Source organism: Azolla caroliniana, unplaced genomic scaffold (assembly GCF_043228905.1).
Source record: "Azolla caroliniana isolate FFs.n. ecotype wild unplaced genomic scaffold, voAzoCaro1.0.p SCAF_16, whole genome shotgun sequence".
NCBI classification, from domain to species: Eukaryota; Viridiplantae; Streptophyta; class Polypodiopsida; order Salviniales; family Salviniaceae; genus Azolla; species Azolla caroliniana.
This window is the reverse complement of record NW_028230451.1, coordinates 1,660,830-1,683,913: the sequence shown is the minus strand read 5'-3', so window position 1 is coordinate 1,683,913 and position 23,084 is coordinate 1,660,830. Positions and strand designations below refer to the sequence as shown.

The following is a 23,084-nucleotide window of genomic DNA, read 5'->3' as shown; positions in this document are numbered from 1 at the left end:
ATAGGAACATAGACATAAACAAATGATGTAGATATAGAGGGAAGAATCAAGCTATTATAATATAAGAATGAAACTTGGATGTGTATACAATATAGGGAGGAAGAGCTCTTGCACATATAACTATGCTCCACTCAAAACTCTATATTAACAAGACCGTGTAGCCTTTTCTTATACTTGTGAAGGACTTTTGCATGAACACCACTTGTCACACATGTATTTTGCATGCATATACTACATGCATTCATCATTAACTAATATTGAATATTGAATAATGCAATGTAACAAACCATTAATGGCTTGATGGTTAAACCAAATAAGTATGAACACATATGGCATGTGTTCAAGTCCTTCCAAGTACGAGCTTGATTTCCAACACTTTCCACCAATATTCCCCCAGATCTCATTGCAACCTTGTCTAGGGTTTCTTTTCAAAACATCTCAATGTCCAATGCTCCAACCTTGTCTAGGGTTTCTTTTCAAAACATCTCAATTTCCAATGCTCCTTGACTGCATCAACTTGTGGGTCGATGATCCACTTAGATCCGTCATAAGCGAGGTCTCTAGTTGTGTCGTTGATCTATATATAATGCCATCTTCCTCCACATCATAGTCTTGAAATCGTCCACAAGACAAATGTCAACTTATCCCCACCGTCACTTGAAGCCTCGTAAATGCCCCTTCCCATTTGGGAGGATTAAAGGACCATACCATAGAGGTTGAGTGCCCAAAAACTTGCACCTGGTCCCATATAATCCGCCCCCCTCTCAAGGAAGAAAAAAATTCTAACTTGTCATTTATATGCAGAGTATGAAAGGATTTCCATGCATCAATGAACACTCCTCAATGTATGTGTAGAGTGTATTGATCCTCAATGTTCTAGATTTTTATAAATGAACATTGCATTTGAGAGTGCACTTTGTGAGTGTGATAGGAATGTGTGTGTGTGGATAGGGCCATATTGACAACGTGTGGAAAGCAAACTTAAATGTGATCAAAGGGGGTGCATGCTATAATAGAGAACGATACTCAGACTCACGAACATGTTTAGGGAAAAAAATATACACAAGTCAACAAGTCTTTGTGCGACATGCCTTCAAGTAAGTGCTAAAGGTCGGCCAAGGGCATTTCGGGAAATAATGGGAATTCAAGGGCATTTGGGGAAATAAAGAAGAACGTACGGATCATCTTGGTTACACACATATCACGACATACCCATACGTATATGCATACGCATACGCGCACACCCATACAGACACATACGCATACACATGTACACATACACACATAATGTGAACCATACGTGTATTAGCATTCCCGAATGATTAAATCATTCGAGTATGGTAAACACCCTCAGAGTATGGTATTTACCATACTTTTGTATTCATTGTTTATGATAAGGTAAATTGTTTACTAAGGTAAGAAAGTTAAGGTAAAAAGTGTAAAAAAAATAATAACATAAGAATGTTTTATAACATATGCATTCGTTTTCATGCGTATGAAAACGAATGTTTTCCAATGCATTCGAGTATATTATGTACTATGCGTATATACACATAGACATATCAGAGAATTATTAGACTTGACGATCGCAGCGATGGAAGCACATCAGACGGGGATCGCTTCTGACGTTTTGGCTCGTGGCAGAACAGCTTGCTACAAGGTCATCCATTCCCCCTCCAACTCATCTCCTTTCTCTCTGTCTTGTTCCCGAAACCATTCTTTGTTTTCTCTGTTTTCCAATTTTGCTATACTTGAAACCCTAGAATTTCTGTTTTGTTTTTTTATGCTTCCATTTCTCTTCTGTTTTCAGGCTAGAGACACATTCTATGAGTGCTTAGAGAAGCAGAAGCATATCACTCCTACAGAAATAGCCTCCGTAGGATTACTGTACCCTGCGACATGTCGGAAAGCTCGAAAAGAGTATGAAAAGAGTTGTCGGCTCACTTGGGTATGTGTTGTATTCAAAAATAATATGTCAGATTTCTTCTAGTTTTATTTTTGTATGTAAATGAGATTCTCATAATTCACAGAAAAAACGAAAAAAACGAGAGAAAACAAGAAAATTTAACATAAAAATCAACAGGTAAAGCATTTTGATCGAGAGTATTGTGCAAAGAAGAGAGTAAACAGATTGCTCGATAAAGAGAACCAAAGAAGCGGCCCAATAACACTCCCTGAACCCTCAACTTTCAAGCATTGACGAGGTGTGGATTTTTTGTTACACTAGCCAGAGGTTACTTTGTCCTTTTTGCAATGTATCATCCAGAGGCCTATCTTATCTTTTTGTAAAGGGTCTTAAACATTTATTTGAAGTAGAAATGAGGTTTCTGAAATTGATATCAAGATGGCAATTTTTCTGATATACCACTGAATATTTATATATATGCAAAAAAGTGAAAACCCTTTTCTATATGGTGAATATGAAGCTGAAAACTCTACTTTTGTAGCAATTTTTTGCCACCAAAGAGTCATGTCAAGTTGTTAGTTGGAATTTACCGTATTAAGCCCTCTTTTGATGCACTTGAAATACTTAATTTTTATATGACATCATGGTTTTGATGTCATGAGCAGTCAATACTTCACTTTTGCAACTCAGTAAGCAGAAAATTATTTCAGTACCTGTCCAGAACCAGTTATCAATCAGCAATGATAAAAAGATCACTGAATATAATGATAATGACATTTCATGATTGATCTATTTTACGAATTCTCAAAACCATGTTCAGAAAAGGCAATACGAGGATAGAGAGAGGGAGAGGAACTAAGAGGTAAGACAACAAAAGGTGGTTAAATTTTAGCTAGAACGTATGGATGTGTAAAGGCTAAAGTATAAAGCATACACCATAAATCAATGAGAAAGTGTATTCTATGACTAGCATTGTGTGGTCTAAGTCCACTGTCTACCTTCAAGCTCACTGAGTAATCTTGATTGACTCGCCTATTTGATTGATTTAATACCAAGTACTGAGCCAACTATTTATCAATCCAGGAAAAGATAGAAATTTCCTGGGTGCCACAATATTCTATTGTGATAGAGCACATAGTTGTCCCCATAACTGATGTTCCCTAAGCAAACGTTTCAGACCTAGTTACCGAGAGTTTTTGTTTATCTAAACCAGATTTATTGTTGGTATCTAATTGTGGGCATTTACGCTGGTCCCATACTTGGCAAATGATTATGAGGTATTAAATGGGTATTTGACGATTATTCCACATTGAGTGCCCAAAGATGGCATGTGGTTTCATGATGGTTGTTGAGATCAAGATATATACTTTTTTGGTGAGGTTTTTATGATCACGTTAACTGATGTATTTTTTCTCAATTACGTTGGCTATATGAAGACCCTATATTACGGAGGCTGATCACTAGAAGTGCCATGACCAGCTGCTGAGCAAAAAAATGTGGCATGTCCAACTGAAGAAATAAATCAATGATGATTGACTGCAATGATCTATGATTGATAGCATTGAAATATGAATGACTCCTAAATTACAAACATTATGATCTCATAAGTGATTTTTTGAAGCAGCCAATTATGATGAGATGCTATATCTTTGGATTTGCCAAATCTCTTACCACCTTCCCCTAACACCAAATGTGGGGGTGATGTGACAGATATTCAGTATGAATGGCATGAGAACAAAAATCTGCCAGACTATTGTTCACAAAAGATAGAATGCCTTGATCTTGTGAATAGCTATGGGCCCGGTTTGGTTTTGGTTCAGTTCGGTATCTTTGCCTTGAAACCAAACCCAACTGAACCATTTATATAAAGCAAAAACCAAACCAAACTGTTTATTGGAGAAATTGAAACCAAACCGATCCATTTAATAAAAGAATATAAACCTAACCATTTAAATCAAACTAAATTAACAAAAATACATTGAATTAAATAAGCATTTAAGTAAAATTAATTAAATCAATAAAAAATATTAATTGAACCATTAAATAAATATGCATTTAAATTAAATTTATTAAATCAATAAAAAAGTTTAATTAAACCATTAAACTAATAAACCTTTAAGGAAAAAAAAGCTAACAAAAAACCGATAAACCTTAGTTTTAAAACCAAATTGAACCAAACCAAACCGTTTAATCATAGGAACAGATAAACCATTAAAACATGGCTCAACGGTTCAATTCGGTTTGAGCCTAAACCGGGCCCATGACTACTTGTGAACATGAGAGGTCATTCTTCTTGAGACTGAACCAATGAGAACAGATTCTATCTGCTGAAATGGTTGATCAGGATGACCCTTGGGATCCAAAATAGGAATTTAGAATGATGGAAATGGTTGAGTGCTCTAGTTGGATTCCTTTGGGAATGTAGGACTGGAATCTGGAGTACTCTGTGCTTGACTAGGCATGAGTTCCCTACTGATGTGGGACCTGACAGTGGATGCTCTTTGAAAACCAGAAAATTAAAGGAGGATTGCTTAACCATATTCCATTGCATATTTGTGAGCGTTTCTTTGCTTATTTGGAAAGGGAAGTGGAATAACGTGATTTTCCTTGAATTTTTTTGGAATCACGCAAAACTTGCTAAATTGAAACAGGAAGGACTGTAATAAGCTTTGCATGATTGAAAATTCTTTGGGTGATGGATCAGAAACAAATCATTGTTTTCACGGTAGGCATATAACAACATAGGTGCGAACATATGCATGTGCTTGTGAACATTGATTGTTAGTTGTTGAGTTAGTGGTTATTTGACCTCCTCAATTAGGGTATGGAATAAGCCAACAGGTTGAAATACATTTGATTAGAACATTGTTGTGAAGTTCACAACAACGTTACCTAATACAAGATACATTTCAGACTTGAAGATCCTATTTGTAAGGTTCAATTGCTAAAATGTGACACGTCCGGCTGTTGGATACAAATGTGACATGACTGGCTAATAAAATAAAAAATGCATGATTAACTGTAAAAATGTGTTCTATTGTATCTGGATTTTCTCACCTTCATATCATTTGAAAACAATTATAAATCTATGAGTCAAGCTGCCTGGAGCTTCAATGCACTTTCAAGCAAATGGAATATGAGATTTTTAAATGATTTATTGCTTATCTTTCACGGAGTAGCTCATGACACCCACATCTTCAAGACCATTTTACAGACATGTATTCTATTGCCCCAGAAAGGGATCTATGTCCACCACCATACTAAAGCACATTACTTTATGAATAACCATTCATCTGCTTGTACATACTTCAGATTCTTTGCAAGATCATCACATCTATAAAATGTAAAGCACATGATAGCATGCGAAAACCCTAAGACTGAGCAGTATTCGCATAGCAGAAAGAACCATTGCTATGTGTCAGACCTGAAACTCAACTTGGAGATTTTGTCTATATTTAAAAGCCAACATATCTTTCGTTTATCATTCCAGTATCCTTCAAAGGTGTAGTCAAGGGCAACCAACTTAACCTCCCCAGTATTCCAAAGTGACATTCAGTTGCAGATCTGATTGAATATGGTTCAAGGCAAAATTCCCAGGAAAGAAATCAAGTGCTTATCTGTTCATCATCATGTTGCAGATTTCAGCTCAACATTCAGTAAGGTTATTGTGAGCATCACTTTTCTTATCTTTTTTGCTTGCCATGTAAAATTAGTAATTCAGCTTGTCAGCTAACCCTTCATATAAAAAGGAATTTCAATCATCCAGATACAATGCTTCTTGTATTTTCTGCTAGGTGTTTGCCTTCGAGTTTTTGCTCTTGTCATTTTCACATGTTCTCCAAGTTTCATATCAGGGATAACTATGTGCGTGTAAAATATTTTGGGGTAAAATAACTGGAAATTTCCTGTCGATTGCATCATTGCAATGTAGTAGAGAGAATGCACAACCTCGTTTGAGTATAAATAATTATATCCAGTTTTCTAAGCATTCCTGTTTATGTATTAACATTTGTATGATGATCACATATCTTCCAAATTCTTAATTATGAGGCTAGTTATTTGCCTGGGAAAGCCATCTGCTAGAAGACAGTTTTTTTTAATTCTTAATGTTGCTCTAACAAGCTTCAAGGCTGATGCTATGAATAGCTTCTATTTGCACTGAAAATCAAAATGAAGAAAGAAATATTGGCATATCTGTGGTACTGGTTAAGCATATGGAATATAGCCATGTACATCCATTTTTCATTTGAAGACCAAAGGTACCGTGGCCTAAATAGCTGCATGAAATCATGTTAAAGAATTTCACATTAAAGATATAGAATCAAATGGTTAATATCCCTCTATTGACAAATATTCTGAGTGGTGTCTTTAAAAAATGTTTGTATCAAAGGTTTCTGATACCTTGCCATTAAGTGGATCAAAGCATAATGAAGCGTAAAAATGTGGCACAATGTCGAAAAGAACGACTTGAGGCTACTCACTAGCAATACTAGTTTGTTGTGAGCGTCAATGGGTGTGGAAAGTGAATGAATGTATGTATTTAAATGTGGCTGTATAGGTGGTAACCAAGTATGTGTGATGGTGGTTGTTGAGAAGCCTTTTTAACATTTTTCTCTCTTCGAATAAGATTACTCAATATCAATAGGAACAATATGGAGGAATCTAGTCTTGGAGCTTGTAGGTGTTGATCATATATTTGTTGTGCTTTTATAGCAGTGAAATCTAGTAAACTAAGAATGCTCCTAGAGTGCTGTGGTGCTTTTAGCAGTGAAATCCACTCAACTAAGACTGCTCCTAGAGTGCTGATGGTACCCATGTTCCAAAGGGATAAACTATAGAAAGCTCAAAGCTAGATGACTTTTGAATCTTGATCGAGATCTTATAGACTTTGAGAGGGCCAACGCAATATGAATATGATGCCTAACCGATTTAGATACTTGGATCTTAGGTGATAACATCCTAGAGGTTCCAATCATAGGAATTGGCAAAGTAACCCATCTTTCAATTGCTTTGTATGTATTCATGCCCGATGAATGCCAAACATTAATGTGACTCAAAAGGTAAGGCCAGTTGTTGGGCACAAAGACATACAAAGATCTCGTGATGCCTCAAATTGTGATTTTGATATATATTTGTGCGCAACAAAGAGTATTAAGGTCCATATGTTCTCATGTATGCCAAACATGCCATAACCCCCAATAGTTCAAGATTTCAAGAACTATTCAAAAGTATGTAGAATGGAAGCCTAAGAAATTTGTTTATTCCTATATCCAAGTTTGGCACGATGAATTATAGAATGTGGGAGTTGGAGCAACTTTTGAACAAACTATCAGATCACAACATTCCACATAAACTCAATATGAGATCAATGTATGGTTTGTTTCTTATATTTTGGATTATAATATTGGTAAGCATAAATAGTGTGAAGGACACAAGTTATATTAAGTGTACATTTATTTCATTTATCCTACACAATTTCCATGTTTGTCTTTAATACCTAAAGTTAAAAGCACATATTATGGATTTTTGCATTTGAGAATAGGATGGAATGAAAATTAGTTCTTGGTAACACGCTAGTACAAGTTCAACTAATGATAAATTAGATTGGTAATGCACTAGTACAAGTTCAACTAACATTAAGTTGGAATGCTGAATGCTTTGAAGATTATAAATGAGAGAAAAAGATAGTGGCCACTGGCAATAACACCCATCACAGCATTCTGCGCTATTGAGTGTGCGAAATGTAAATAAAGAGAGAATTTAAAAGCGTCAGTTGTGGGGGACAATATGGGCTAGAAAGAGACACATTTCTTGTGACAGCTTTTAATATGTTTTATAGTATTACCCAACTTCATGGTACAACAAATAGACCTTTATACTTTATTGTTGAGTTTGTTCGTCAAACTAGGAGTTATATAGATATTAATCGTAAATGAGCAAAATGCATTGTTTTCTATGAATCATAAATTCATACTTAAGATGTGGTCATTGGATAATGTTTTTCATGATTTGAGTTTCTCATCTTACTAGTAATTTCTATACAACCAATTGAATATATTTTCATGCTTTGCTTGCATGCCTCTGATTATTTTATAATGGGCTGATTACAACCCTGCACCTTGCAAATTTGTACATTATTGATATTTATAAATTTCCTTTCCCAATGGAATGTAAAATAATATAGTGTGTTTCATGAGTGATAGTGCATGCCAATTAGTAACATTCCAAAGTTTGGAATAAAAAAATGAATGGAGCGACCATATGTAACACCCATAACAAGTCAAGCTTACAATTGCTTAACTAAAGTTCATATCAAGTAACTTGTTAGGCTCGGGAACCCAAAGTCTTTTTTACCTATCACTAGTTTGAGCATAAAAAATCCAGGAAAACACATGTCCATTAGGTAAGAGGAAGATGGCCTTACACATTTCATATGATTCATGGATAAAAGTGTATTATTACTATTTTGGGTAGTTAGGCCTATACATATATATCCATTACAAAAATAAATGCCATCTTATAGAGAGAAGAGAGGTTCATTGATATTCACAACTATTATACATTTATTCCTTAGATGGAGATTCAAGAAAAACATGCTGATTTGTTCGGACTAGTATTAAGAAAGGCATTATAACGATCGATAAACACTCCCTTGTTTGTATGGAACCATTGATTATTTTCATTTACTTTATTGTAATAAACTATAAATTGAGTTTTGCACACAAGTATAAACATGTGGGATAAACTAGATGCCTATGAGAAGGTGGATGCACATGCAAAAAGGTGCATTGTTGTGACCATTATGTTAGGTTATAACCATTATTCGACAATGTTATTATTAACAAAATAAGTTATGATGTTTCGATCTCTACTCGTGGTAAGAAAGAATGAGTGGATATACAAGAATAAATGAGATCATAGTAGTAGAATAAGAAAATGAGGTTTCAATTGAGGTATACTACGAGCACACACACATAGCCTTGGGTAGGAGGCAATATTAAAGCCATCCTAGGTATGCTTCATGGATATACAATGTCCTAGGTATAGAGAGATAAGTGATACACAAGCATAATAAGCATGGCCATTAATACCAATGATACTAGAGAGAGTTAGTTTCACCACTTCTTCCCCAAACTACAAGTGATAAGAGTTTGTCAAAGTCATCTTCGAAGCTACCCAATCTATACTATATGGATCCGTGATTATGATTCCTATCTTTCCGACCATCCCTAAAAATACATTGATCAATTATGAACGAGTCTGCACATAGATATCCACAAACACAACGTGCGAGGAGGATATCGAGATGGAGTTACAAGCCTTGCCATGGTACCTATAGATAGAGTAACAACTCTTGCCATAATATCTGGAGATGGTATGACGGGGGCAAGAAAAAACGAGAAGAGGCTAAGAAGGCCTCGGCAATGTCAAAAGACTGGCATTGGTTCAAAAGAGTCTAGAAGTCGAAACTGGTTCCGAAAGTTGTAATTACCGAACAAGTGATTGCATGTGTCATGGCCCGCCAGCCCTAAGGGACACTCAAGTTGTTGTTGGTTACTGGTTACTAGTTACTAGTTATATGTATGTATAACACATGCCCAAGTCATGGCATTAAAACATGTAAAGAACCAACCAAACCAAACCCAACCCCTTCCTTTGCTTCTTTCCAAAAACTCCTCAAAAGACAGCAAAAAACAGAGGATAAAAAAAACAGGGGATCCTCTGTTTCCATTGAATCTATCCCCCATCTGCATCAAAATGATGGAATGTGACGCTCTGTGGAAGAACAAGAAGAAGATTATGAAGAAGCAATATGTTCCTTTATTCTTTCCCTTCTTTTTCTGTGCAAGAAAAGCTAAGGTTTCTTTTTCATGTCTACTTCTCTCCCTTTTGCTTCTTCTTGCCATGGTGGGTATGTTATCGCACCTCCACTGTTTCTTCGTCAAAGTTCCAAAGCAAGAACACCATAGCCAGACAAGCCTTGGTTTGCTTGCATACAATCCAAGGTTTGAAGCACAAATGAGAACAAAAGATTCACCATCATCTGTAAATGATGGGTCTTCTGTTAGTGCATGGTATAGAGACCTAAAATCCTCAACAAGGAAGAAAGATAAGGCAAATTTAACTCCTCAGATACCATTTGATCTGAAATACCGGGACTTTTGGCCAGAGTTTCGGACGTTGGTCTGGGATTGGGTGAAGAGAAAACATTATGAGCCTCATGTTATGAACTCCCTGTTATGGTCCGTAAAAGACCCTATAGATAGAAATTACATTCAAAAGGGGTATACAAATGTGAACCTTGGTCGACGATACAGCACTTGTGCAGTAGTTGGGAATAGTGGCATTTTGCTCAATAATCAAACAAGCTATGGTGGTTTTATTGATAGCCACGACGCAGTATTCCGGCTCAATAATGCGGTTACTGCTGGTTTCGAGGCTCAAGTCGGATCAAAAACCACTATTGCTTTTATCAATAGCAACATCCTTCAAAGTTGTTCTCGTCGCTATCGGTGCTCATGCCGACCGTATGGGCCACACGTGGCCATTGTGCTTTATGTTTGCCAACTCATTCATTTGATGGATGTTGCATATTGTTCATCAATGATGATGGGTGACACAATCGTCATCGTCACTGACCCTAGGTTCGACACCTTGTCTTCTCGCATAGTGAAGTATTATTCGATTCGGAACTTCATCGAAACAAGCAGATATAGTATCCAGGAATGGGCACAAGCCCATGATGGCCCTATGTTCCATTATTCTTCAGGTTTCCAAGCCATCATGTTAGCCCTTGGTATATGCGAGAAAGTGAGCGTTTTTGGATTCGGGAAAGCTCCTGGATTTAAGCATCATTACCATACAAACCAACAAGCTGAACTACATCTTCATGACTATGTAGCTGAGTATCAATTTTACCATGATTTAGTCCACAATCAGTCATTGATCATACCGTTTCTCTCGGAAACCAACTTCACATTGCCCATTGTACAACTATATATGTAATCACTGTGATGGAACTTAAAAAGGGCTATTTTGTTTGCCCATTTGTACAGCTATATACATGTAATGATGTGCATATTAGAAGCAAAGTCTACTTACTAAGTTCAATTAAGGCATATAAGCTTCCAGGTGTTGGGAGAATCTTTCCAATGATGGATATGTTCCTGGAGAAAGAGCTTATAAAAGTGCATTGTCATGCTAAATTCAATTATCTTGTTTGTTTGTTCATATCTGAGAAAAGAACTTCACATGATACCTTTCTAAAGCTTAGGAAATTAACTTCATGCATGAAAGTCGAGGATGCATTTAAAATCCTTGGGTTCATAAATTATTCCAACTCTTACCATGGAGTCATGCTACGTAACTTCTAGGTAATGCCAATTCTGTGGAAATTATGCAGTAGATATCATATGCCATCGTGGCACTGAAAAAGCATTTACTTTTCCTTAAATATCATATGCAGTGGCACTAAAAACCATTTTTTGCTGGAAAGACTAGAGAATTGACATCATATATTAACAGAGGCATATGAGTATTTGACAGAACCATTCGATGATATTTCATACAGAATGTTAGGATTTTCAAGAATCAGTGTGTGAAGATGGTGGATCGATTATGAGATCCAACTAAAATTTTATTGTGTTCCCAATAACTCTCTTTAATTTGGTCATGTTGCTATTGGTAACTATAACCCGAGCACATGGCTAACATTTTCTCACTCGCTACTCAAAAAGGTAATTGCACAATGAAACCAAAATTTTAACTACTTCCTATGACCTGATTATTAACATGAAAGTGTTACTTATGCATATCCGAAAGAGAATGTACACAATTGTCAAGCATACAAAGCATTAAAGTAACTATTGAAACATACCACACCTACTTTTCTTTATGTGGCATTTCAAAACTCAAAATGCTAAGGTTGTTATGAAACTTAAACACTTACCTTTGTGATATTTCAAGCGGATGAACAATTCTTTGGCTTTTAACTGTTACTGGGGACAATAAAAGAGACCCTTTTCTGGAGATCGTAGACAAGGGTCCATACATTCAAGCTGATGCTTGTACTGGTTTGTTTAATTTTACTTAAATACAGGATGCGTGAAGAAATTAGAAAGTTCCACTCGAAATGAATGACAAATTAATGCAAACGCTACCCATTATTTAAATTGTTTTCGTCTTTTTTGGATGAAACATGGATGTGTGCATTTTCCTACTTAAATGTACATCAACGGCAACATTTAATGTACATGCAATCTCAAATGGACTAAATTTAATATAAAGGTTTTTCTTTTACAGCAAGGTTGATAAGAGGAAAGGAGCATCACATAACAACTTTACAGTCAAACGTTCTTCGAGAGGATTTCATACAACAAAATCCACAATCTTTTCCATATAAAAACTTCTTTATTTCTAATCAACATGTGCTAAATGGAATGTTTGTCTAACAATTCGTGCAAATAAGAATACTGAGCTCACACGCTTGATTTTAATTTCTTTGTAAGTTGCAACAGTTCCATTCGTGATTAGAACATCGAATAAGTTTGTTCTACAAAAAAATGATACTAGTCCTAAGCTAAGTTTGACAAGATTTGTACCCAAACTTCCAGAACTATTTTTGAGCTATTATTCTCCAAATACATGACGCATGGCCCATTTTTTGGGTGATCTTGCACAATAATATAAGAGAATCGAGAGTGAGTTGAGAGCATGCCTATGACTTATTATCAGTTCCCATGGCCATTAAGAACTCACCCTCACATACAACCTCACCACCTACATAGGCTTTGCCTTCCATTTTAGCTATTCCAAATCGCCTCTGCAACTTCACGAGATTCATCCGCATCACCAATGTATCTCCAGCAATCACTGGCTTCCTGAATCGCACTTTATCAACTCCAGCAAAAAAGAAGTTGTCTTTTGAACCACCCACTTCTGGCTGCAACATCACAATACCTCCAACTTGCGCCATTGCCTACATTATCTTATTGCAAACTTCATTCAAATTTGGACACAGTTTTACATTGAATGGTGAAATATGAAACAATTGCTAAAATTGCACAGTACACATAATCCATCTGGATACATGACCAATTAGTTAGAATTGCATTGTCCATTAGGAATTTTATGTGCCGCATGCATCCCACATTGCATAAGAACAGTACTCATTCACATTTGGCATCTTATGTAGTGCATGCATACTCATTCATTTAGCCCACTTGTTTAGCAGTGGCCATACCTTCTTGCATCCATGTGCATCACCAAATAAGAACATGCGATAAACACATTCAGCACTTCATGTAACACATGCATCCCACATTGCATAAGAACACTACTCATTCACATTTGGCATCTTCTGTAGTGCATGCATACTCATTCATTCAGCCTACTTGTTTAGCAGTGGCCATACCTTCTTGCATCCATGTGCATCACCAAATAAGAACATGCGACAAACACATTCAGCACTTCATGTAACACATGCATCCTAGATTGCATCAGAATAAATGTATCATTCAGCTTAATAATACATGACTTACTCTAGCTATTATGTTATCAATGGAAAGACTAGAATGACTAAATCATCTCTTTGGAACTTACCTCAACCATTAGAACACCTGGCATGATTGGTCTCTCTGGAAAGTGTCCAGGGAAGAAATTATCATTAATTGTCACATTTTTTATTCCAACAGCAGATACACCAGGGTTAATTTCTATTACTCGATCCACTAGCAGAAAGGGGAATCTGCACGCAATATAACTGGTTTCAATATGATTTGAATTCTATTGAAATAACTGGGCTTATCAAAAGTAAGTGGAAGGATACCTATGTGGAAGAATATCACGGATCTGATTGATATCAAGCACTGTAGGGAAAGCTGGAAAACCTGTAAAACATAAAAAACATTTTTAGGGGTCCAACAAGCACTACAGTCAAGGAAACACTAAAACCGCTAAACACAAGAAGAATTCAACAAACAATATATGTACACGATGAACCACATGTCCTATAAAACCTTAACAGAGCAAAATAATGCAAGTATTGGATCTTCAATATGGACAACAAACCCTAACAGAGCTAAAAAAAAATATAACACACAATATGAACTAGAAGATATACCGTCTAATAAATACAAAAGATCTAAAAAACCTTGTCATGGAACTCACACAATCAAAATGATTGAATGCATGGTACTACACAAGAATGATAAAGAAGAAGATCTACAGAATTTCCAAAACAAAACAACAACTTCTGGATGTTAAATGAAAAATGCATAATTTCAATAATAAAAAAGCACCATCATTCGTGGTTTTTTGTTATATTTTTCATGCATATTCTTTTTTATTATGAAGTACACCTTAAACCCAAAAACACAAACTTGAGGATTTAAGTATCTAGTTCGTAATAGAGCAGAAATAGATAATAATAACAAATTAAAAAATCAAAAAGAAAGAGAAAAAAAGCCGTACGCTTTTCAATTGGGATCTCGGTGATCTCAATGGCGGAGGCAGTGGTAGTTTCAGCAGCAGGGACTTCTACAGAAGCATGGACTAGGTGTTCCATCTTCTTCTTATTACTATGAACATGAAGATGATGAGGACGGATCTGATGATGTCCGCGGAAGAAAACATGTTGACATCTTCCAGCAAAGGTCTGTTGCTGATTATTCCTACTAATCCTTTTTTGATTCCATTGAGAAGAAAGATGGCTGTCTATGGAGATGCTGGAAGAACAAGAAACTGTAGAGGCCGCCATAGCTCTGTCTCTGTCTCTGTCAGTGTGCTAATTTGTTCTCTGTCGCTCTCGACTGATCTAAGTATAGGTGAAGAGTATTGAAAATGGGTCTCCATTTATGTAATATTACAGAAGTAGCCCCATCCACTTTCTCCTCCAAAAGTGGATATGCATTGCATGATATGATGTTCTTGAAGGTGAAGATAAGTTGGAGACTTCTCTTTTTTAAGCTGGACCCCGGTCGACGAAACACACACTCTTGTGCCTCGAACTCGACTATTCTCATCAGAGCTTTCACATTACACTCGGCCCAAGAACTCAACTATTGCCATCAGAGCTTTCACATTACACTCGGCCCAAGAACTCAACTATTGCCATCAGAGCTTTCACATTACATTACAGCACAAACACTTTTGTCTCGCTGTAAACACTAACAAATGCCTCACATGCATTCGCTCTCAAAACCTTCTAATTGTGATGATGATCTTTTCGTGACGAATCATGAGATGTTTAAATTTGATCTTGTTCACATTGTTGATGTTGCAAGTGCTGAACAACTCTACATGAATCACATTGATTACCATTCAAACCCTTGCATTGCGTTCATCGTGTGTTCTAGGTGGTTTGTTATATACATTTGCCCTTTACACTCGTTTGATCTATGTTGTGTTTGACCTCATGCTCAAAGTATGCTTGTATTAGTTTCCCTTGTGTCCCAACTCAAAGGAGAATCACATCAAGGGAAATACAAGTCTTTGTATATGTTGCGTCAAGTGTCCATTCAACATCATTTCTTTAAACTCTATCCAAACATTCATACAAGATCAATTCTAGCATCCCTCTCTAATTTCCATCAAGAGTCTCTTCAAGTTGATCTTAACCAAAGGCTACCTAGGGAAATTCGAGAGATTGTTCTTAAAAATGCAACAAAAGTTGCTAGTCTTAGGTTGCAAGTGAGACTAGTTAGTCTACTAATTATAATCATGCTCACAAGGAGAGCCTACTTCTCTTCTGTTGTGCAAAAGTTGAGAACAATGTTGAAGAGATGAAGAAAACTACATCATAGAAAAAATATGAAATGAAGGATTCAATTTTACAACATAAAGGTATTGCTCAATGCTCATGGTGACCTCATAATGATATTGTTGATGTTTGGCACCAAGTCAAATCATATTATCGAAAAAGAAAGAAATGACATAATGCACATACATAGACATGACATGCATAGATACTTTTTTTGAAACAAACCATTGATGTACACAAGAGGAGACAATATTCATTCATTACTTACAGCTTTTGCTGTGAAACATTTAATGAATAATAGATCATTGGTCCATTTCAAAGTTGCATGACATGGGCTTTACCCAATACATTCCTTAAACCTTGACAAGAAAGTTCCCAAAATTTGCTTCTCATCACCTCTCCATGGTATGAGAATGAACTTTACTTTATTCTTTTTCCTTATCAATTCATGACATGAGGCTTGACATTCCTAATCCCCCTCATCAAGTTAATGTCCATATTCACAACGTGACTTCTTTTTTGGTTATAACCAAACATAACCAATACGTGCAGAATAAGAAATATACGTTAATAATGCGTAAGTAACTTCTTAGGCCGACATGACTGTTTATCTCATCAATAAATAGAATTACAAGCAGACATTGCAAAGCTAACAAACATGTCTATCAATGCACAATGTGAAATCACTACATAATACGAGTGTGCTAGTAAAAGGTTATGCTAAAAAATGGTTCTAATGTTATGTTCATTATAGAAAAAGCAATTTCATTTCTTTATTCTTTGGAATCATGACATAACAATGACTATGAGCACTTTCTTCCTAAACCAATGGTTTTAATATTTCTTCCCCCAATCCGAGGTATGACAAACACTAATGAATGGTAAAAAGAGTATCATGAAGAATATTTTGCATGCATAATATTGATCATGGAACATACTCTGATGCACTCAAGTATTCTCCATGTTCTTCAAAATACTTTACAAGACGTTTAAGAAACTGATTACTACTAACAGTTTCTGTATCGCACACAAGACAACAATGCCGTCGAGCTCGTGTCACAGCTACATTCATTCGCCTCTCATCACATAAAAATCCAACCTGCCATGAGGAAAAAACAATGAGAATGCAAGACTAAACAATGGTACTATGTTGATTATAATGTCACCCAACCCTGGCAACATCCTATATGTATAAACGTGTAATCCAACAAGAAAATGCTCCCCATAATAAATAATTTTACAGACAAAAGTCTATAGCTGGCTAAGTTAGTAGGGAAGAACTTCTGAGAACATCTAAGCAGGAAATCCTTCTCTAGACAAGTTATCCTACCAAGTGAAAGAACCTCACTTTGATAGGCAAGAGGTGGAAGGGCATCAAGGATAATGGGCTTCTCATACCATTCTATTTCCAACTTTCAGAAGGAGAAATAGACGGTAATAATATTTTGCTCAAAATCGGCACATCAGGACATGTGCACATACAAGCAGTAAACCTATAGCACATTGAAAAAGTTATAATAGCATAATGTTAATCGGCTTCATACCTCTTGCTTACTATTGCATCTCACCATTGAGATAATAATGGCTTCTTTTTCTCTACCTTGAAATCCATCTACAGTACTTATCTCAATGTCATTCAGATTCCTTTCTTCACCCCTCATGATTTTCAACAGAGCAACCTGAATTATACAGATAATCAATTAGTTAGAAACTAATGAGGGAATTTTACCTTGATCTTATACTATCGGATCTATCTGGCTAACATGTCAGCATTCCAGTTCTCATTCAGACTGATGTTAAAAGTTGGGTAAAGAGTGAATCTACCTGGGCAGAATATGGAGTAATGATTCCGATGTCTTGCGGTCTAACCCCATTTTCTACGAGCCTCTTTGCATGTGCTAATGAAACCTTTGCTTCTCCTTCATTCATAGTGCTATCTTCATCGTCCTTTTTCTCTTCCATATCACATCTGAAAAAGTAGAAGCAAATGAACTTCAGAAATAAGGATGTTTGATTAAATAATCCTCAGTCATAATCCCACCATATTTCTATTAGGTTCAAAAAGGGCAAGAAATTACCCAGCAGTATCGATCATAACCAGGACAGCCTCTGTAGGTATTGATTGCTTGACACCTTCCATATCTAAGAGACAATGATCTGCAACACTTTCATGGGCTTCAAGCTATGTGCACAAAAAATAAGAGTTTAATCTACACATACAACACATTGGATGTGTTTCACAAATTTAAAAGCTGAGAAAGTCAATGTGCATATTTTTCCAGAATACCTTGCTATCGTACATCTCACGGGAAGACCAATCCATGATGAGGCTATTCATTCGATACTGAGTCGTCAGCATTGAGGTAACTGCATCTCCATGCAGTTCAGACAGTCGTGCAAATAGTGTTTTACCCAAGCCCTTTTTGTCTGCATCAATACTTTGAATAGTCGGTGCAAGTTGAAGGTGATCACCAGCTAAAATGCATTTAGGTCCCTGCAATAAAAAAATAAGAGTTATTTTCCCATGCTGGTTTTCAAACTATCTTACAGAAAAGCTCAAATTACATTATATGACCTTCAACATTGCCATCCAACAAGCAATCTCCAAAGCTTGTGCAGCTTCATCAATTATCACAACATCGAAGGACACATCTTTAAGTTGATGAGACAGTGAACCGGTCAATGTTGATAAAATAACATTGGCGTCCTTAATGACATCTGAAACAGCTTGTTGTTGTCTTTGTCGCTCTTCCTTTGCTAGCTTACGCAGCTCTCGGCGTATATCACCTCTACTTCTCTTATCTTTTGCCTTCAAAAGTGTAACATTAAGCGCCTGCAAGGATTAACTTGAAAAATAAGGGTTTGTAGTAAAGTAGCATTTTACACCACAACCCCTTGAAATGAATATTTCTATATCATAGTCATAAAATAAGGAATGCATCTGATTTGGAAAAAAGCTCATTCACAAGCCATCACCTTCATCTCCTTCCTGACATCATTTGCAAGAGCACTGTTGTCTGCCTTCATAACCTAGTACATATTATCAGTATGATTAGTTCCAGTTCTTCCAGACCATTGAAGGTTCAAAAGCTCACATGGCTTTACTTAAAACAAACAGAAATAGAGATCCGTAAAACATACTAAGTTTGTGTAAGATCTTCAAAACATTTACAAAGAAACCTTAATAGGAAATTGCCTAAATTCCCTAGGCTGTGATTATTAAAAAAAACAAATACTCATCAATTCCAGATGGCTAGCCTAAATCACATCAGTTATCTAGAACCAGGCTTTTGAGGTTCGGAACTGCTACTAAACATATTTTTTGCCCTTCTAAGATTAAAAAATGTTAAACATGTTGTTAGTCTTTACCCATACTTAGTAGCATATTTTGTTCAATGGTTTCGTACATTTCTGCATTATCAACAAATTATTTCTCGGAAATGTAATGCACAACTTCATACTTTCTTTTCTCACATAGCTTATATAAGGTGTATGCACAAGTGATGACATATCAATAGCTTTACATACCTGTGCATCCAGCGCCTTTTCTAGAACTTGTGGAAGAAGCCTTGCAGGATGACCCATGCGAACCAGTTTTAACCTGCAGCAATGCAATCAGATATAGTTTTAACCTGCACCAATACAATCAAATAGAGATTTTTAAAAACTGCCTGCATTATCTATAGACTATTTATCAAAGGAAAGAAAAAGTATATTGATGTTTCTCTATAGAGGCGAAATTGGCCTATGAGACACAGGACTAATGAAATCCAAACAAAAGGAGCAACTCGTTGAGCTGACTATAGAACAAAATTAAAATGCAGTTGAGTATGTAAATAGAGTCGAGCAAGGAATTAATTATACTTGTATGATGACAAACGTTCCACCATATTATCCACTGCAATATTGGAAGCAGCACAAGCAAGCACCTTATTTCCGCGCTTCACCTCCTGTAGTATGATCTCAACAACAGCAGTCGTCTTTCCAGTTCCAGGTGGACCATGCAAAAGCATGAAATGACTGCAATTAAGAGCTTTTTGCACAGCTTTTCTCTGCATAATTCCATGTTATGCCTCATACAGAAACATGGTTATCGCCACCATGACCAGAAATATTGATGCAATAACATCAAACCTGAGATTCATCAAGGCACTTATTGAATGCAGTGTAGGATGAAGTGTTCCTCGAAAACAAAGGGGGATTTGTACCAAAAAGCACAGGAACTAAATCAGATGCCGGTCCTGTCTGTACGCCTTTGCTTAGTGTGATCAAAGTTTCCTTCATTCTTTTGTAAGTTACCTTCAACAGAAAAATCAAGTGTTCTTCTTTAGGTGCCAATATATCTGCAAACAATATACATTCTAATCATTTCCAGATTACCTCATTTGCAACTTTTTCAAGTCTAAGGGGTGAATTTAGACCATCCTCAGGCACATCATCCACAGCAACTATGATTGACGCATCCTAATAAATCACGATCATCATATAACTACAGAAAAGAAAAATACAGCTGTGCTAAAATATTAACGGTTACGTGTATTCAACAAAGTAACTAACCTTCACACGATAAACAATGCCCTGACTAAGGGGAGTGCTGTTAGATTCTGCTTTGTTTGGTTTCAAAATTACCACATCATGAGGACCAAACTGCATACACAAAAATAAAGACACAGAACTGAATGTTATGGCATCATGCATTTCAACAGTATGATAAATTATTCAGGTTTCATAAAGCTAACCTTGTGTGGAGGAAGCAAATCTCCCTTATTGGATTGCAATTCTAATAAAGTCTTGCCCAAAAGCCCTGTCTAAAAAAATATGCAATACCTTAGGGGAATATTTACCTTGACTTGAATTCTTTGCATAGAATGGTTCTAAATTTTGGCAACCTGAACATCAGAGCATTTGAGATTCAAAATAGCAGAGCCCCGTTTTTGTGAGAGTTGTGTGTTTGTGGCTGTGATAGAATCAAGAGACGCTGCAATCTCTGCCTCCTGTAGACAAATATTGTTGTATTGATTTATTGAATCGCAAAAGTTCACATGCAACATAAAAAACCTCTGTTTAACAGGGTTCTTCCCTTCGAATGCCTTTCTTTTTTTTGTTAACAAGTGTTACAATGTGAAAGTTCTCACACGGTGAAAACTTGTGAATCTTCACAGAATAGAAAACTGTTCTTTTGTAGTCTACTTCAAAACAAGGAAACTTTCAGCCTGCAGAGTGTTTTTTAACTTAGAAGAGCAGTGCTGCATAATTCAATAATGAGTATGAGAGCCATTGTTCCACTTATAGGGTCCATGATCCTTTTATCACCAATGGTCATTTGCCACTAGGCCAGACATTGCAAGCATTCATTCAGATGTCTAGATTGGTAACATATATCCCTTTTTCTGATTGATTGTTGTCTTCATGGGCAACTGAATAATGAGAACAATTCTGGATGATCCAAGGACAGCCTTTAACAACTACACCTCAAAAACCTCCAAAGAGCTTTGTATCATGGTCATAGACAATTTCTGTGGGTAAAGCATATGCTTTTACAAATGAATTTCTGTGGGTCATAAAGGCTTGATCCAGCGCATGATTCTTAAAAGGTTATTTAGTAGAAATGAATTACGCTAATGAGGAGAATATTGTGAATTAACTTTCAATATAGGCTTTAATGCTTGGTCAATAGGCTAATTCAGGGTAAAAAAACGATATACCAGGGTGTCCCGTACTTGGTGCATCAATACACTCATATGAGAGTTGTAACATTTGTTTTTGGACATATGTTTTGCATCGTTCAAAAAGCAATCCACCATGAACGGAATACTTTCCCAATATCTTATCTTTGGTGACCAACAAACGCAAGAGAATCCAGAGTAACCTTGCCATTTGGGCTACATAATCCATCTTGGAGCCATCATCATATCGTCATAAAATGAGAACCATGTTGCCAACACCACTTGAGCGAAAGATAGAGGTCGGTCAAGATTTCTGAGAGAAAATGGAATTAAATTTCACAATTTAATTGAGGGCATCTGTAACAAGACTTGAAATCGACTCTTACATGGGTTCCACCCAATGAGCCTTTCAACCATGATGGTCAGGCTGGTCCGCGATATTTGAGAGAATGATGATACATCCAAATCATGAACTTGGCTACACTAAACATAATGGTGCTGGGTCCTTCAAGTGTGAATGGCAAACATATATTTCTCGTGCGCGGCATATCAAAGTTCAGTAACTAGAAGCATCCAAATTTGGAATGCAATGGATTGGCCTTCTTCTACATGGTGGCAGCCACTGCAAAATCACTAGGAAACCTTTCTACCCCGCAAGATTTATTAGGATTCACAAGTTGTAGCAAACATTGTGCATCAGCAGTCATTGGTCATCACCATACTCTTCACCCAAGCACATCATCATCTATAAGCATTCACTTAGAGATAAAAATATATTGATTATAGCGTTGTTTGAGCCAAGTTCATGGCAGCAAAATCATGATGCAGATACATAAAATCATTTACAGATACATTCGTAGATACATATATATACACATGAACTACATACATACATACATACATACATATATATATATATATATATATATATATATATATACACATGCACTACATACGTACGTACGTACGTACATATAGACATGTACTACATACATGCACACATATACATACACACGTACACAAGGATATACATGCATACATACAAAATATAGAGAGAGATAGAGAAGGGGAGAGAAAAGGTACCTTCTCAAGGTCGATCAGCGGTAACATTGTACTCACGAAACGCTCCAGAGTCATGGGAAAATTGGAAGAGGAGGAGGAGGAGGAAACCGACCCTCGTTTCTGCTTCGAATTTTCCTTGGAAGACGCCATAGCCACTGTCTGCTCAGTGTTTGTTTGTTATCTAGAGGGGAGTTGTCGAAGAACAAAAACTACGGGACTGCTGGAGGCCTAAGAGTATGTATGTATGTATGTAAACTTCATTTAGGCCCATAGTATGAACCATTCGTGCATTCGCATGCGCGAAGTATTGATACATTCGAGTATGGTAAACACCCTCAACGTATGGTAAATACCATATACTTTTGTATTCATTCTTTATTATAAGGTAAATTGTTTTTTAAGGTAATAAAGTTAAGGTAAAAAGTGTAAAAAAAATAACATAAGAATGTTTTCCAAAAAAACATCTTCTTCATTAGTAGAAACTTGTACGTCCATGACAAAATGATTACACTAACAACCTTGTAAGGGTTGTAGCCGTGGTAGACCAATAAAATCTACAAAGAGTCATCGTATAAAAGTACAAAGAACAGTGAACACCTTCAAGAATGTTCTTTCTGTCACCTGTAATCATTGGCTTAAACACTGAACTATAATGAAAACATTGCAGGAGACTACCTTTCGAAATGGAAGC

At 36.3% G+C, this 23,084-nt stretch overlaps 3 protein-coding genes and 1 pseudogene across 4 annotated transcripts; 2 read left to right on the top strand and 2 right to left on the bottom strand.

Annotated features, from left to right (window-relative positions):
• The first annotated feature begins 1,553 nt into the window (after nucleotides 1-1,553).
• LOC147853490 (Cytochrome c oxidase, subunit Vib family protein) lies at nucleotides 1,554-2,337 on the top strand. 2 transcript variants are annotated; one of them, XM_087331854.1, is made up of 3 exons: nucleotides 1,554-1,660; nucleotides 1,811-1,948; nucleotides 2,084-2,337. In XM_087331854.1, the coding sequence occupies exons 1-3, from the start codon at nucleotides 1,595-1,597 to the stop codon at nucleotides 2,198-2,200; spliced, it is 321 nt and encodes a 106-aa protein (XP_087187980.1). In that variant the 5' UTR covers nucleotides 1,554-1,594; the 3' UTR covers nucleotides 2,201-2,337. The 2 variants fall into 2 exon arrangements, with proteins under 2 accessions (XP_087187980.1, XP_087187981.1); XM_087331855.1 differs by having other exon boundaries at nucleotides 2,031-2,163.
• Nucleotides 2,338-9,548: 7,211 nt separating this feature from the next.
• On the top strand, nucleotides 9,549-11,137 carry LOC147853489 (beta-1,6-galactosyltransferase GALT29A pseudogene; annotated as a pseudogene).
• A 1,237-nt stretch (nucleotides 11,138-12,374) lies between these two features.
• Nucleotides 12,375-14,707, bottom strand: LOC147853488 (uncharacterized). The gene is made up of 4 exons (XM_087332517.1): nucleotides 14,378-14,707; nucleotides 13,734-13,794; nucleotides 13,508-13,652; nucleotides 12,375-12,884 (listed from the first exon to the last, which is right to left on the bottom strand). The coding sequence occupies exons 1-4, from the start codon at nucleotides 14,661-14,663 to the stop codon at nucleotides 12,624-12,626; spliced, it is 753 nt and encodes a 250-aa protein (XP_087188643.1). The 5' UTR covers nucleotides 14,664-14,707; the 3' UTR covers nucleotides 12,375-12,623.
• A 1,706-nt stretch (nucleotides 14,708-16,413) lies between these two features.
• Nucleotides 16,414-22,631, bottom strand: LOC147853487 (DNA-binding protein). The gene is made up of 15 exons (XM_087332525.1): nucleotides 22,415-22,631; nucleotides 20,555-20,659; nucleotides 20,405-20,473; nucleotides 20,223-20,312; nucleotides 20,046-20,129; nucleotides 19,800-19,964; nucleotides 19,530-19,717; nucleotides 19,194-19,266; nucleotides 18,642-18,695; nucleotides 18,241-18,498; nucleotides 17,953-18,159; nucleotides 17,744-17,847; nucleotides 17,490-17,634; nucleotides 17,210-17,344; nucleotides 16,414-16,764 (listed from the first exon to the last, which is right to left on the bottom strand). The coding sequence occupies exons 1-15, from the start codon at nucleotides 22,541-22,543 to the stop codon at nucleotides 16,591-16,593; spliced, it is 1,980 nt and encodes a 659-aa protein (XP_087188651.1). The 5' UTR covers nucleotides 22,544-22,631; the 3' UTR covers nucleotides 16,414-16,590.
• Between the last annotated feature and the right edge of the window lie 453 nt (nucleotides 22,632-23,084).

Bases quoted from the DNA above. Each gene is read 5' to 3' on its own strand.
- LOC147853487 (XM_087332525.1), bottom strand. From the start codon at position 22,543: ATGGCGTCTTCCAAGGAAAATTCGAAGCAGAAACGAGGGTCGGTTTCC. The intron at 20,660-22,414 runs GTACCTTTTCTC...ATTTGTCTACAG, and splicing joins CGCTGATCGACCTTGAGAAG to GAGGCAGAGATTGCAGCGTC. The intron at 18,696-19,193 runs GTATGTAAAGCT...AATATGTACTAG, and splicing joins AAAAGGCGCTGGATGCACAG to GTTATGAAGGCAGACAACAG.
- LOC147853488 (XM_087332517.1), bottom strand. From the start codon at position 14,663: ATGGCGGCCTCTACAGTTTCTTGTTCTTCCAGCATCTCCATAGACAGC. The intron at 13,795-14,377 runs GTACGGCTTTTT...TATGTTTTACAG, and splicing joins CGAGATCCCAATTGAAAAGC to GTTTTCCAGCTTTCCCTACA. The intron at 12,885-13,507 runs GTAAGTTCCAAA...AAGATAATGTAG, and splicing joins CAGGTGTTCTAATGGTTGAG to GCAATGGCGCAAGTTGGAGG.
- LOC147853490 (XM_087331854.1), top strand. From the start codon at position 1,595: ATGGAAGCACATCAGACGGGGATCGCTTCTGACGTTTTGGCTCGTGGC. The intron at 1,661-1,810 runs GTCATCCATTCC...TTCTGTTTTCAG, and splicing joins GCAGAACAGCTTGCTACAAG to GCTAGAGACACATTCTATGA. The intron at 1,949-2,083 runs GTATGTGTTGTA...AAAAATCAACAG, and splicing joins AGAGTTGTCGGCTCACTTGG to GTAAAGCATTTTGATCGAGA.